We start from the raw sequence: 17151 nt of genomic DNA on the forward strand, positions 1-17151 counted from the left end.
GGGAGGGAATGTGGTTGGTTGGGGGCCCATCTCTTTTTAGAGTGGGCTTGCGATAGACCGCATCCTTGTTGCACTTTTTTGTGTGGCACGTCTGCAGCTTTTTGTGCACTTGGGTGAGAGCACGCGCCTCGGACTCTCGGAAAAAAAAAAAAAAGCAGTTTAGTGTGCACACAGCCACCGCTCTATTCACAGTCTACGGGACTGACATAGCCGAGTACATACTATAGACAGTGGATGAAGTGATGGTCACACATGCACACTACAACTTAATTGTTTAACTATTATAAGGCTAACACATGTTGCACTATAGCACTAGAAAATAAGAAAAACCTTAAAAGCCAGCGTTTAAAAAAGAAAGTGTGCAGAGTACATGTAAATAATCTGCTAATAACTGTATAGGTCACAAAAAAAGCTTTATATAGGGTCCAGAAAGTAAGAGGAGAAGTGGCATTTTTGCTTATAGAGGTCGAGTGGGCTCCTCCCCATTACACCTGTTAGGCTCATGAAATGATAGGTCTATGGAAAATATGTTTTTTTGGTGCATAATCTGAATAGACAGTAAATGAATGTGTAGAAAGTTGGTTTGCATATATATAGAAAAGACTGTATAGTAAAGTTAATGACATTGGAAAGCCAGGGACTGATGTACGGATCAATGGCACAACCTGCTTGTGTACTGTTCTCTCTAGACTCAAATAAATAGCATGTGAAAGGCATCCCAACATTAGTGTCACAGGTTTCCATTATTGGCCTGAACAGGTCTATTTATCACAAAGCAAACTGTACACATGGAAGGAGATACCATCTGAATTGTGTGTACTAGGCCTTTTTACCATGAAACCCATATTTAAAATAGATTGTCTGATGTTTACAACCCCTTTTTTTTTTATTAGTAAGGTCTGTAAATCATAAATTGGCTTCTGGAATCCCCAGCGATCAGCTGTAATCCGTGGGAGAACCTGATGGTGTTTACATTCCCTACAGCACCACCACTGGTGAGGTAAGGCATTACACAGATCGCATTGACACTGGCTGGCCATGTCATAAACATGTTTGGTTCTTTTTGGAGCCCCTCTGTTTTCAAAAAGTCATTGAAATTTCTAAATCTGAGAACCCCCTTTATTGTCACTTGCCTCACAGCTTGTATTTAACATGTTCTATCCATCCAGAGCAAATGTATTTACTGTACTTAATTTTAGGAGATGCTTTCAGACATTATTTTTAATCCACTATAGTGTAGAAAAGCCACAAACGCTGACACATGTAATTTTAATTGCACCTCTGGTTAAGTCCATGACAGATCAAAGTGTATCCTGCATATGCCAAATGACGCTCCCTCAGTAATGGGACTTGTTTTGTTTCCAGTCTGCGGCGAAGCAGAAACCATTAATTACCATGTCAGAAAGTTTGCAGGTGGTTTGTTTACAAGTATCGTGTGATCAGATGGTGGTTTTTATAGAAGATTGTCCGCCATCCACTAATGATGATCTGCAAAACACTGTACTCCCCTGCCTGATCAGATACAAACACTTAATAAGGCCGTACAATGTAATTCTCTTGCCAGGCTTTGTTCACACTGGGTGATGATTACCTTACTCCCCCCCCCCATTAAAAAAACATATATATATTTATTTATTTATTATATTTATATTTATTATATTTGTGTTGTGGATATTGAACAGAAAATAAAATCATAAAATTTTGGAAGCAGAGATCCATTCCTAGTGACCCCACTGAAATCAACTGGCAAAATCTCCACCAGTGAAGGGACAAAATTCAATCATAAATTGACATTCAGCAGATTTAGGCTATGAAGTTAATGTAAACAACGACCACTGTTTCACACAATGTATTGAAATAATGTTCATGTCAATTATTTCCATCTGTTGTCTAAAAACTTCAATGCAATTTGCATTTAAAACAACGTCTGTTGTTTTAGAGCCAAATAACGGCCCTTGTTCATACATTGTGTGAACATAGCCTTAAAGGGATTGTATTGTCTAGATTTTCTTATAAGGATTAGAGACAGATACTGAAACGTTCTTTTATTCTAATCTGTTTCTATCTTCTGACTGTAATTTTTTGCACATTATAGGGGCTGCCATCCTACCTACGCTGTTTTTACAGCATTTATTAGTATGCTTTAGAGGAAGCCTCATGGAACTGATGGTACATTTGCGTTAATATTAATAAATTATGCATGTGTGAACAGTGTAGCACATTTGTGGTACAGAATTCATAGCCACGTACAAAATATATGTAGGTTTTCAATGCTGCGGTATGTTCATTATCTTACAGGAAGGCCACTCATTTTTACTGCAGATTTCTCCCTTTCAATATATAGAGTTCAATCGATGGTGAATACAAAAATTGTTTTTTTTGTGGAATTGCCTAGGCAGATGTGTTGCTGAAAAATCTGCAACTTAGAAACTTGAAATATCTGGAGAAGATCTGTAGGAAGGAGTGGAACAAAACCCCTGCTGCTGTGTCTGCAAACCTGGTCAAGAACTACAGGAAAGGTCTAACCTCTGCAAATAAAGGTTTCTGGACCAAATATTAAGTTCTGTTTTTCTATTGTATTAAATACTTATTTCATGCAAAAAAATCCTAAATAATTATTTAGAAATACTACAATGTGAATTTTCTGGAATTTCTTTTATAGATTCTGTCTCTCACAAGTTAAGTTTAGCTGCAATACTTATTTTCCCCACTGTATGTATCAATGAAAGGGTGAGAATTCTATTCTTACATAGTGAAGCACATTACAAGTTATATAATGCAGACATGGCTTTTTTTTCTTTATATTTTTGTATATTTGCACGGATCCTATTAAAAAAAGAGATATTGTGAAGAAAGGTGACGTATCTGTATGTGTCTATCTTCTGTATATCAGCCAGTAAACACAAATTTTTCAGAAAATCTTTGCAAGAATAGAAACAATACTGTCCGTTTATTGTTAAGAAAAATGAAGTGCTTGGAACTTCACAAGTCTGGAACTGTGACCCTATTCAAGCTTTTTCATTCTGCATCTGCTGTTTGTTGTTTATTCACTCTCTTACTTCAATCAATGTAACACCCCTCGAGTTCAGCTCTTCCCAGGATAGAAGCTGCAGGCGAAGTGATTGCTGGGCCCCTTCCAAGGAACATTAAAGCCCGTGATCCCATCACATAGACATTACAGCGCTGCTTGCTGTGGGTCTCCACGCAGGAGGCGATTGGCTCTCGCAGGAGGGGATGCTGCAGTCTGTGCCAGTAGTGGGGGCTTCATGGGTTCTGATTCCTCATCGCCCAGGCAACAGCGCTGGGAGGGGGGAGCGGCTCAGACGACTCGGTATTATTAAGCAGAGCTTTTAATTAGCAGCAGACATCGCACGGCTCAAGAAACCCCAAGACAGAAGCGTAGGGTGCAGCCTGATCTCTTTGTATGGTCCACGGATTCCAGGGCCTTACTATGTAATGAACTAATGGAGCAATGCCTTGTCAGTTCTATAACATGAATGGGTTAACACAAGATGCCCTCCAGGTATATGAAGCTATTAATGGAATCATGATACTTTCTAGGTCTATTGAGCTGACATAACACACAGTTTCCTTTGGTTTCTTCACACCTGTTTTGCTGATGACTTTAGTGTCTCCAATGATCAGTGCAAAAACAGGTCTGAGGGGGGCAGAGGGGATCCCGGTCTTCGCTACGGTCATTTATCGTGGCTCTGTGCCTCCTCCTGACATTCACAATCTGCCGTCTTAGTACACCTGTCCAAGGGGGGCTCCTTTCTTGCTAAAGGACCCTACAAAAGTAAAGACAAAGTTACAACAGATACGGTACACTCTATAGAAGATAGAAGACTGAGGGTATAGAGGAACAGGTGGAAAGGAAATGGCTAATAAAAGACAAACAAGAACACAGAGACATTGCACAGAGCTAAATGGATGGGGAAATGGGAATAATACCAAAAGTAAACTATATACTGTTATGTTGATAAGTGCCAACATATTCCACAGCGCTGTACACAGATTGCCACCACTCATATCAGTGCCCATTGGGGTACACGACCTAAATGACAAATTAAAGGGGTTGTCTGCGGTAAGTTAAAAATTAGCGATCCTGTCGGGGCTACAGGGGGCATAACCATTACGTACACTCACTGGTCTGGCTCTACTGCAGCTCCTGATTCCTGGGCCACCTGTACACTGCCGCTGTTAGCATTTCAGCAAACATCCGGTCTATGCTGAGCGGTCATTTCAGGGGAAAGCGGCACGGCAGTGGATGTCGCTGAAAAGCTGACAGCAGCGGCAAGTGCATGGTCCAGGTACCGGCAGCTGCAGCGTAGCGGCACAAGTTAGTGTACATTACTATCATGTCCTGGCAGCCCTGACAGGATTGCCAACTATCAATTTCTTCCAGACAATACCCTTTAGCCTATTATGGGTGTGGGAGAAAACCAGGGAAACTGAAGAAAAGCCACCCAAACGGGGGGAACATACAAACTCTTGAACATGTTAGAACCCAGGTATAGGGATACATCAGAAAATGTCTATGTTGTGCAACTAGTACACATCCAGACCCAGATCCACTTTACAGACCAAAACCTGTGCTGTATATGTATATACTTCAAGACATATACCAGTGGGTGAGCTACAGGGAAGTGACAGGAACACTTGCGACAATTCCAGAAAGAAGGCAAATCTGACATCAAGTAAAGAGACCTTGCAGATTTATTTTATATCAATTAAAATCCAAAGACCAGAGACAGTTCCAGTGCTGACGCATTTCAGGCTTCTGTGGAGCTGAAGCCAGAGCAGAATAAGGTGATCATGGATGTTCTCTTATTGGTACAGATGTAAACAGGTGACACGTGAAGCATATATATGCACCATATACATTTATTGCATAGATGCAGTCTTTTTCCATTTACAGATCACAATATACTGTACACCCTCTCCAGGTAACCATTTCTGAAATGTGTTCATCCACAAAGGAGTTAAGGAATGAGGATAATGTTAATGTCAGGAGCCGCCAGATCAGTGACCTTTGCGCAGGCTGACTATCTCCACGTACAGCAATTTCCGCTTTGTACCATAATAAATGAGCGAGAGGAACTCCCGACTGCCATTTAGGAAGCAGTAAGGGAGGAAAGAAAATCTCAGTGTGCTGCACATTGCCAGTTTATTATATCTTTTAAATGATTTCACTCAGTATATAGGCAGTTACATAACAGTATGGAAAGTGTACAATTACTGCTGCAAACAAGCATGTCTATGCCTGAATACAAGGAAAGCGACACAGCACTCCAAGTACTCATCTCTCGCGTAGAAAAATGATGGTAATGTAGTAATGTTCTATAAAACAGGCCTATGGAGGAGGGTGATGTACACAGCGGGGGCTAGAACAACCCTGCAGTGATAACTAATGGCATTTTATATATGTACCGGGGATGGGGAAGTGTTCTGCAGCTGCAATGGGAGATATGGGTTATAATATGTGAAGGACTCAAGACTTTACAAAGAGGGGCTTAAAGGGAACCTGTCACATGAATTGCAGTCCAGTCTGCAGGCAGCATGTTATAGAGCAGGGGGAGCTAAGCAGATTGATATATAGTTTAGTGGAAAAGGTTCTGAGGTAACGTCATTCATTCTTGTAAATCTCTACTTATCATGGGTTTAGTAGCCTTGTGGGCGGCCCTACAGTTATTGAAAGCTTTCTTATATGAACACGGACAGCTAGCTGTCAGTCACTGGTTAGCACCACCCACTTGACTATTTACATGATTAAGTATTCCTAGAATTTTAAGCAGTAAACTATATACATCAATCTTCTCAGCTCCTCCTGCATTAAAACAAGCATTTTCAACATGACGTGTTACCTTGTAAAGGCCCTATTCCACAAAGCGATTATAGGCTGTATTCACCGATATCGGCCGTCACGGCCGATAATCGTCCCATGGAATATAAGGCAACGATCAGCTAACATTGTTCATGTCGGCTGATCGTTGCAGTCAGTTGTTTTTCAACATGTTGAAAAATAAATTACTGATATAGCAGCGATCTGCTGCCGTCGCTCAATGCTATATGGACCCCCGCGCCCCACTGCCGACGTGTGTAATAGCGGTGGCAGCGAGCGGGGAACGGGGAGCAAACAAGCGCTGACAGCTCCCGTTTGCTCCTCCAGTCGGACCGTGGAATAGGGCCTTAAGAGTCAACTTATGGTCTTTTTATTGAAGAAAGTCCACCCAAGCACCATTCTGGAACCTCTTGTACAAGACAATGGCATGACAATGACAATGTCGATTGACGCATATGATTCATCTTGCTAATAGTACAGAACTCGAAGATTAAGCTCACTATAAGGGAGGAGGAGGGGGGTCAACCTCAGCTGGGGTCCCATGGCTGTTCCAGAGAATTATCTCTATGAAGTATACCCCTTTGGGGGTCAGTAAAAAAAACAAAACACTACAGAATGTATGTGCTGATGTGACTGGAGAAGAATTATAAGATCAGCCTTTACACTTTCTGTACATGAATACAGAGAACCTAACCAGACCCGCATATTGATGGGTTTGTTTGGAGAATGCAATCACCCTTTCCAGTTTACTGACCACCGCACCTCTTAAATCACAGCCCCACAAAGCCTGCTGTTAGGAATCTATTCCACCATTACATTACGCCTGAATGGAGCTACGCTTTCATATCCTTTTTAATTTCACCTTGTTTAATGATCTGCAAAGATGCTAAAAAAATGCAGTAATGTAAATGTATCTACATTACAGAGTTCTGTACACTTCTGCCCGAGGACCATTGGTATTCATTCCATGAAGTCACCCTTATTCTCGCATACGATTTGTATCAATTCCTAATTGTACCTTGCTTCCATTACAGATGATTAAAGAAACACAAGGACAAAACCGCTCATATAAAATGCTACTAAAAGACCTTAAAACGGACAACAAGCGCACTAGGGGGAAATGATGAATGGGCAGTATTACCTGGCTCTAAAAGGAGGCTGCTCGGATGTCCTCTCTATCTTACAATGACCTCTACCCTTTCAATGAAAAGTCTCCTGCTGGCTCAAGGCTCCTCACATCCATTAATAAGCTACTGTTGCTTCTCAGTATGAAAGAAAACGCAGATTCTTCATTTTCTCTTTCACTCTGAGCGGAGCATCTTTTATATAACTTGTACTGGTATTATCCATTATTATGCTATAAAAGATAGAATGCATTTGATCATGACTGAATCTAAAGGCAGAGACTGGCCTTCTACCAGTATGACTACATCCATGCGTAACTTGCCTTCTATTAGCTTTTTACTGCAGCCTAAAGGCAGTAAGTTCACCGATCACCACTAGGTGGTGCAATTGGTGCGCAAAAATCAGGGGTCCAGTTCAAAGCGTAGTGCCAAATATAAATAAATAAATAGGAGTGACAAAAATAGATAAAACAAGTGTGCATTCAATAAAACATGAACACAAAGGCAGGACAAAGAAACTGAAGTCATATAGTACAATAATTATCTCACATCTAAATGAAACTTCAGACTAATGAGAAAACTCATGCTGAACACAAGGGCAGAGCAGAGTAACACCCAGACACTTGTAGCAGCCCGCACCTTTGTTTGTCTGGCCGTCACACGTAAAGGACGATGAGACTCGTGGTTCACTGTCCAAGGACCCAAAGACTGGTTAGAATAGAAATCCATCGGATACGTTTTCTGCCATTCTGCTTCCTTTAGAGCCACACAGGCCTGTAATGAAACACAAGATATCGGTCATACTACCCTAGTCCAGGAATAAAATCACCTAATATTAAAGTACATTGTTTGCCTTTTCCATTGATTCCTCCAGAAGTCCTGCAGTACAATTTACACTGGTTTGACATATGTTACATTGCTGACCTTTGTCTTGGTCTTTAACAAATTCAGCTTGTGTTCCTCCAGGGATACGGATCCACTATGGCTAAATGTACATCATGGGTGATGTATCTCGGCAATATCAGACTGGAAGATCATTCTAACATGATGCCGCATGCTAATGAGTATTTTTCTACGTTAATTTTATTCCCACTAGAAAATTTTCCATAAATTAAATTCCTAAAGTCAGTATGAGAGAAGCTGAAATAATTTTGGTGAATCATAAGAACATAGAAGATTGTCGGCTGAAAAGGCCCATGTGATCCATCTAGTCTACCTGTATATTATTTCCTTTCCTATTAGGATAGAAATATGTTTCCCCCAGGCAGGTTTACTATACAGATTTAGATCCCTTAGGGTAGCTTCACATGCTACCCGTTCCGAAGCAGATTTCACAATGTGAGTTTGCGGCGAAATCCACTGCGGATCCTGATACATGTGAAGCTGAATGGGTCCCATACACGCAGCTGAATTTTCATTCCGTTGCCGCTATGTGCCCCAGCCCCTTTAACCCCCCACTTCCTGCCGCCCGCAGCATACATTACCTGCTTGGCACCGTGGCTGTGTGAAGCTCCCGACTCCCGTCGCTTTCCATCAGCCAATCAATGCACGGCAGTACTGATTGGCTGATGGGGAGCGAGGGGAGCCGGGAGCTTCACTGCAGCCGCGGCGCCTAGCAGGTAATGTATGCTGCGGGCAGGGCTGCGGGATGTGGGGGCTTACATATCCGCAGAGGAATGCAAATTCCGCTGCGGATATGTAACCCCCATAGACCTTCACAGTACACGGATTTGCTGCAAACTTGTAGCGTGAAATCAGCTGCAGTTCTGGTACGTGTGAAGGCACCCTAAGTCTTTCCTGATTTATGTAGCCTTTTAGTAGGTGAGGTCTTCAGAACTGCTCTATACAGCAGGATCCCAATCTCCCTTTTCCTACTGGTTATACCTCCGTATACCTCCGACTATACACCCTAGCATACAATTTGCTTTCCCCACTGCCTTGTTGCACTAATGACTGATTTTAAGGCTGTCAGAAATCACTACTCCTAAATCCTTATTTTATGTTAGCAAAGAAGCAAGTGTATTATGCAATGTTTCCAAGTGCATTATTTTACATTTGTAAACATTGAATGGCAGTTTTCATAGTATTGGCCACTTATCTAGTAAATCATTTCCCATATTACTGACACCTCCAGGAATATCAACCCTATTACACACTTTTGTGTCATCAGCAAACAGACAAACTTTACCTACCAAACCTCCCCCTATTTCACTTACAAACATATTATAAAGAACAGGACCCAGAACAGACCCTTGTGGCACACCACTTGTATCCAGTCTTGGCCATAGGACCCACACTAACAAAGTAAAATCCATACAACCGGACTCTGTATTTCTGATGAGTTCTCCATTGTGATGTGGATACCTGCTGTAAAAACCCAAGACTGTGGCAGATGGATCTTACCCCTTGCTTTATGTACTTGGCCTGCACTGTGGCTTATAACTGTGAAATCAGGCACTCCAGAGGGTCCCAGGGGGACAGAATAACAATAATATAAATATATAAACCACCCCCAGTAACCAGACCATAGTCCAGGATGGTACGACAGTGTCACAGTGAAAGGTAAATTCAGGAGAACCTTTTCAATGGCCAATGTATTACAGCTGTGACACAATATGTTCTTGGAATAAATCATTCCTGCAATCTAGTTGCAGAATTCAGAAAATATGACCTTATTATTGAATGGTTTACATACTGTGCATAGACGATGACACCACTTTGACATCTCATGCTATAGAGCTTGAGCTAAACACACATATGTAGCTTTCTGGGAAAACTTCCAAGAAAATGTATCATTTATTCATGTAAATCGCTGCTTATTCTGAGCTACAGTAAGTAGTCATGTGGGTGGTCTTACTCAGTGATTGACAGCTATCTGTGTATCAGTGTTTATTGGCAGCTGTCGATTGCTAAGTAGGGAGATTTACATGAATAAATGACTAGTTAACATGGAACTTTATCCACAAAACTATAAGATGATGCCTACAGAGTAGACTGCATTTTCACTTTGACAGGTCCCCTACAGGCTATATTCACACACAGTATTTCTGTCAGTCTTTTTTCAACCAAAATCAGGAGTGGGTTAAAAACACAGAAGCTGTGCAGATCTTTCCATCATAATTGAGTCCTGTTTTGGTTAAATCAGAAAGACTGACAGTCACCACTCTCTCCCTGTCAGCGTGCATTGCGGGGATGACTGACAAGGAGAGTGTCCCTTTAGTGGGTCAATGGTTCCCTTTAAAGTGAAAGTACACCCCCACAGAGCAGGGGAAGCAGAAGAAGAAGGTAGTTTTCTTACCTTTATCCTTAGTGTTGTTTTTGTGCAATTCTGCATTTTATTAATAGGTTAATTAGGTGGTTCTGTGCACTGGGGGAAGGGTACAGATCTGCCCACCCTCTTCATGAATTGTGATGTCACTGCAGACCACAGGTGGGTGGATCGGTGCACCAAGGGCTGTAGCACCCTCCCACCTAAATGCACAAAACAACTTAAATAGCATATTAATAAAGAGCAGGTTGCATAAAAATAAGGGATGAAGGGATGAAAATTACGTCCTGGGAACCTAGTTTCCTTTTAAAGACACATTAAACCTAAAGTCAGCAGCTTATTAAACTGCAATTTTCCACATTATGTATATAAATGTTGATAGAGGTTTTTAGAACTAATGAATTGGGAGAAAAAAAATCTTGATCTCGGGTAGTGCACTTTTATGCACACTTTAATGGACTTCTTGTTAATAATCCCATTAAAAGATTTGCCAGCTTGGCTGCTTAGAGGGAGAAATACATTTCATTAAAGGGGTTGGCCACTTTATAGTTCAGTGTACAGTATTAGTGAGTGTACTCACTGTATATACTGACAGCAGATCCCTGTACTCACTGCTCTTACTGACAGCAGCTTCCTGTGTACCTCATAGAGCTAAAATAAGACTCCTCTCCAGTGTCCTCCATAGGAATATACAAGTTCAGTGGTAGACACTGGAGGGGGGGGGGGCATGGTCACATGCTCCTCCATGTCGGCCATTTTATGGACAGACTCACCATAGAGAAGGGCAGCACAGACTGGAGAAGAGGAGATGATTTTAGCTCTATAAGGCACACAGGGAGCTGCTGTCAGTAAGGGCTGTGAGTACACTTACTAATACTGTACACTGAACTATTTTACTATTTAAACTAAATTTTAAAGTCTCCCTGTTGAAAAAAAAATTGCCATCACAGAGATCAGGATGTTTAGACCCTAATGAACAGCTAAAACGTTTTGGTTCAGCTGTGTAATCCACGATCCACGCCTCAGTGACACAGTCATCCTAGGGAAACCACCTAATAAAAGCCTTTTTACAACAAAAAGAAGATACAGACAGCGTTTACAAAGGTATCTTTACAACATACAGCAGTCGCTGTCCATGATGCTGCTGAGATTGTTACCTTCACCAACGGGGGCGCCAATATCACTTTAGGAAATTATATTTCATAGGAAATACAACAATCTCCTAAAATAGGTATGTTCGAGAAGCTGGTGGGTCCTCTTAAAAGGGGTTGGACACTTTATAGTAAAATAGTTCAGTGTACAGTATTAGTAACTGTACTCACTGTATATACTGACAGCAGCTCCCTGTGTACCTCACAGAGCTAAAACCAGACTGCCCTCCTCCAGGCTCTGCTGTCCTGCTCTGTGGTGTTTTGAACACCTATAAACCCATCCGATATGCAAATGAACAAAAATATCAAATGAATTGGTACAAGAAAACTTTATTGGAAAATATTGCAACAATAATAGGGACAAGAAAAGATATAAAAACAAACAAAGACCTGGGAGGTGGGAGACCAAGCATGAGGAAAAGGTATATGTTTACAAAATAAAGTGCAGGTGCATATCTTGGATATTCATGAATTTGCCATATACAGCCTGGTTATAAGTGTATTATAAAGTGCAAGTGCTCAAACATAACCAAAAACATAGGCTGCATAGCTCAATGAAGCACAGTATAGGCAAGTGCACATAAACAACATTACCCAGGGATATAGTTCCCAGAGCCTCAGGCCTCCCACCTCACACTCCTCCAACGTCGTTTCGCTATTCGCTTCTTCAGGGAGTGATGAGGGGGAGACCAGGAGGATGTTATATAGTATGCCCCGATGCCCCATTGGATGGCTATAATGATCTCACCTGCATCATATTACATGGCGGCCACTCGTGCGGACGCCAGTGTCAGCCGCGGGCCACGCGATGAACCGGAAGTGACGCCAGGCGCATGCGCCCTACGCCAGATCCGGTCCTAATCACGTGACTCGCCAGCCGGCCGGACATGCGCATTAGGCCGCACAATATCACTTAAATACCCAATTAAAGTGACAGAGTGTAAATAAGTATATATATATATACACAGCAATTGATTATGGTGACAGAGTGCTATAATATAAATAAGTATATATATATATATATACACAACAATTGATTATGGTGTGGGGTGAACATGCCAAAATAAAGTGCAAGTGCTCCGTGTAAGTGCCAAATGTGCGCCAAAGTGCTAGTGCTGAACAAAATACAAGTCATGTCTATATCTATATATAAAGAAATGTCTATATAAAAAGTGGAAAAAGAAAGAGAGAAGAAGAAAAGAGGAGGGAGGAAAAAAGAAAGATTTAGCACCAGAAGAAATAAATATCTCATGACAAATGCAGGCAGATATATAAGGTTGAATATCCTCCATCATACACTGGTATTATAAAAGTTGGTAAGTAACCCATACTAAACACAGACGGACCGAGACCCCGCAGACCAAAAACCAGAGAACAACAAGGAACAATCCACGGCCGCAAAGCAGACCTGACCCAAAACTACATGGGTGCCTGAACCATCAGGAAAATTACATATGCCATGAAACTATTGGAGATGAAGAGGAGATACATATATCAATGTGTAACTACTGGTACTGAGTGAAATGTGTGTGGATAAACAAAGAAATATAAAAATATTAAAATATTGTATTGAGTGACCCTGTACTGAAATGAAAATTGTAATAAAATATAATGCATAGGGTACAGGGATAGGGTGAATGTGAATCCACCAAGTGTATGTGAGTACATATAAACATTGTGATGTGATTGTCAAAGTGTATACATTGAGAAAAATAAGTGTTATAGAAAAGTGTATGGCATCACTTCCGGTTCATCGCGTGGCCCGCGGCTGACACTGGCGTCCGCACGAGTGGCCGCCATGTAATACGATGCAGGTGAGATCATTATAGCCATCCAATGGGGCATCGGGGCATACTATATAACATCCTCCTGGTCTCCCCCTCATCACTCCCTGAAGAAGCGAATAGCGAAACGACGTTGGAGGAGTGTGAGGTGGGAGGCCTGAGGCTCTGGGAACTATATCCCTGGGTAATGTTGTTTATGTGCACTTGCCTATACTGTGCTTCATTGAGCTATGCAGCCTATGTTTTTGGTTATGTTTGAGCACTTGCACTTTATAATACACTTATAACCAGGCTGTATATGGCAAATTCATGAATATCCAAGATATGCACCTGCACTTTATTTTGTAAACATATACCTTTTCCTCATGCTTGGTCTCCCACCTCCCAGGTCTTTGTTTGTTTTTATATCTTTTCTTGTCCCTATTATTGTTGCAATATTTTCCAATAAAGTTTTCTTGTACCAATTCATTTGATATTTTTGTTCATTTGCATATCGGATGGGTTTATAGGTGTTCAGTTCTATCGTACCACCATTCGGTTATTTCTCCCCCCCCCCCCTATTTTTTGTTTTGGGGTATAGGACGGTTATCACAGAATCCAGAATCTATAGGTGTTTTCTGTGGTGTTTTGGTCCACAAGATGTCCGACATGGAGGAGCATGTGACCAGGCCCCGCCCCCCAGTGTCCACCACTGAGCCTGTTTATGTTTATGTTGAACATTGGGGGGGGGGGCATGGTCACATGCTCCTCCATGTCGGCCATCTTATGGACAGACTCTCCACAGGGCAGGGCAGCACAGCCTGGAGGAAGGAAGTCTGATTTAGCTCTATGAGGTATACAGGGAGCTGCTGTCAGTATATACAGTGAGTACACTTACTAATACTGTACACTGAACAATTTTACTATAAAGTGGCCAACCCCTTTAAGCAATAAGAAAATAGCCCAATCAGTGCAGCAAAACTCTTGATCGTAAATGGGCTTACCTCATATGGAGTCAGCAATGGCTTAGGGAAGGCGGTTCCCCAGTCTATAGAAAGTCTTGGGCAGGCGACCTGTATCCACCTGCAGGTAGTGAGAAGACAATTTACAGTTATAAATGGCACCATGGTTTTTGAACTTAGCAACAGGTTTTGAATTAATCTATTTAGGTGTATAGAAGTCAGAGTGCATATAGAAGTGTTCTTGAAGCTGCACCCCCCCAGCTGATGCAAAACTACAACTCCCATCATGCCCGGACAACCGTAGAGCAGTGGCTTACAGCTGCTGAGACTCATCAAAGCATTACGCTCTGAAAGGGTTAAGCCAAGTGAGCTCTAAACTAGCTAAAAGCTAAGAAGTAAGTGTGGCCTCTAAAAACAGTCATGAAATATTCTGTTTATAAATTAATGTAGCATCCAGTCCAGGTCGGAGAAGGATGATGTTCCACCACATTTGTGGTTTATGATACTTTTTTAATGGACTGGCTGCATTTTCTCTTAACAAGCTTTCGGGAGCTAACCTCTTCTTTTCATCAGGTCAGAAATAATAGGCATCTCATTAATGCTCTTAACTTTACCATTCTAGTTAAATAGAAACAGTTAAAGAGACTTCTGCACCGCCATCTCTTTTTTTTTTTTTTTTTTGCTAAAGAAGATTTTTCAGGTCTGTTCTTTTTTATAAACAGTTTGCACCTAAAAGCTTTCCGAGAGATAATGCTGTTAGTCCATTAAAGAAGAAAATACAACAGCGGATGCCATCAGATCACTTCACACGTTTCACTTACATCTCACCAATAGAAAGCCGTGTGATTTATTAGGAAAATGCCACATTTCTAGACGTACAAATATAAATGGTAGAAGGAAAAAAAAAAGAGACTGATTCATAAACAGCCAGAGAGAGAAAAGACTGACAAGTAAATGGATGGACAACGGCAGAAGAGGGGTGCACAAATATGTAATGTAGCTATCCCAAGATATATACAGAGACAGGCAGACTGATACATAAGACAGACACGAAGGATAAAAGAGGTAGATATCATACAGAGATAGAGATAGATGGATATAAGAAATGCAGACCAATGGATGGACAGATAGATGATAAAAAAGATCGTAGAAATTAGTGCAAATTAAAGGAGAATTCTGGCAAAACTTTTTATTAAAGTATTGTATTGCCCTCCAAAACTTATACAAATCCCCAATATAAACTTATTACAGGAAATGCTTATAAAGGGCTTTTTTCCCTGCACATATTACTGCATCAAGGCTTCAATTCCTGGATAAAATGGTGATGTCACGACATGACTCCTAGAGCTGTGCGGGCTGTGGCTGCTGGAGAGGATGATGGCAGAGGGATTCTCCCTCCAGTGTCCTGCGTCCCTCAGTGTCCCCCTGCCATTATTCTCTCCAGCAGCCACAGCCTGCACAGCTCTGGGAGTCGTGACATCACTATGTTATCCAGGAAGAGAAGCCTTGATGCAGTAGTAAGTGCAGGGAAAAAAGAACTTTATAAGCATTTCCTGTAATAAGTGTATATTGGGCATTTGTATAACTTTTGGGGGGGTAATACAACACTTTATAAAAAAATTTTGCCAGACTTCTCCTTTAAGCATGCCGAGTCTGTCAGAACCTGAGCGTGCAGCGTTTGATTACCGGTGGTTGCCTGGAAAACATGGATACAGCCATAGGCCATAGACTGTATCCATTTTTCCCCAGACTCCCTAGAGCTGCATCCAACTTCTTCAAGCCCTTAGTAACCAAACGTTCTGACTGACCCTGGCTGATTGACAGATAGAGAGAGAGAGAAAGACAGGCAGGTAAACAAACAGGTACGAGATATATATGATAAAGAAACAAAGGGTAACAGATAGAAGGATGTCATAAATATGCAAGAGTTAAAGTGGCCATGCACATTAGATAAAAAGAGGTTGCTGGTTGAACAAACAATTTTTTGTTAGGAGCATTCTGAGAATATCCTCTCCCAAAAGATTGCTCGTAAACTAAAGGTTTCCTTAGACAAATAATCTTTTGGCCAACTATCATTTGAAAATTGCCAACATGGCTGACTTTTTTTCAGACGATAACAGACTAGTTGGCTAAAATGATGGTTCATTGATAAATTAATAAAAAAATGATCATTTTGGTTGAAATCGTTCACTGTCATGAACTTTAAATGACAAGTGTGGTGGGTGGGGGGTAAAAAATCATTATGGGCAGGGGTGGGGAGAAAATAAAAAAGAAGTTATAATTACCTGTCCTAGTGCCCACGCAGCCCGCTCCTGGGCCCCACCAGCTGTCTTTTGAGCTCCCCTCTGGCTACGTCACGACCCGGCTGACGGATGTCCCGCTCAGCCAGTCAGTGACTGGGGCAGGACACCGTTGCAGACAATGAATGGCTGAGCGGGCTAAATCCCACCCATTTGTGACGTCAAACCAAGGTCATGACAAACCCGGAACCCAGGAGAAGATGACAGCTGGTGAGGTCCGGGAGCTCAGTGATGCGGCGCAGCACAGGCTCGGGGAGCGGTAAACATATGGACTTTTTCATTTTCCCCACACCCCCTGCCTGTAGTGATTTTTTACCCCAAGCCAGACTTCTCCTTTAATCTAAAGTGTATGGGCACTTTTAGACATACAAATAGAGAGAGATAAAGAAGATAGATAAATAATATGAGCGCGAGAGAGAAAGAGATAGGAGATAGATCAGATAGAGAGAGAGAGAGAGCAAGACAGCAATAGATAGGCCGAGAGATGATAGAGATTTTACAGAGGATGATAGAGAAATAATGGTAAGAGATAGAAAAAGGAAGATAGAAAAACAGCCAAAGAAGAGAGCGGAGAGATGGGCACACAGGCAGATGTAGAGCAAGATACATTGACAGATATGAGATTATATAGTGTAGTACATCCTAATGTACTGCCCTCAAGTGGCCGCAGGTCCAGGTGGGTATTTTTTTTTTTTTTAAACCCTTATATAATGTATTAACCAATAAATCTCCTTTTGAGCT

General features: G+C 41.5%; 1 protein-coding gene across 1 annotated transcript in view; it reads right to left on the reverse strand.

Moving 5' to 3' along the window:
- Positions 1 to 1670: 1670 nt before the first annotated feature.
- The window catches only part of DPH1 (diphthamide biosynthesis 1), a 232758-nt gene continuing 217277 nt past the window's right edge, over positions 1671 to 17151 (reverse strand). Inside the window, exons 10-12 of the mRNA XM_069945373.1 lie at positions 14153 to 14231; positions 7606 to 7740; positions 1671 to 3788 (exon numbers count right to left, since the gene is read on the reverse strand). Coding sequence (XP_069801474.1) covers positions 3696 to 3788; positions 7606 to 7740; positions 14153 to 14231 — 307 coding nt within the window. The 3' untranslated portion in view covers positions 1671 to 3695. The remainder of the gene's footprint in view (positions 3789 to 7605; positions 7741 to 14152; positions 14232 to 17151) is intronic.

Source organism: Dendropsophus ebraccatus, chromosome 11 (genome assembly GCF_027789765.1).
Source record: "Dendropsophus ebraccatus isolate aDenEbr1 chromosome 11, aDenEbr1.pat, whole genome shotgun sequence".
Classification (NCBI taxonomy): Eukaryota; Metazoa; Chordata; class Amphibia; order Anura; family Hylidae; genus Dendropsophus; species Dendropsophus ebraccatus.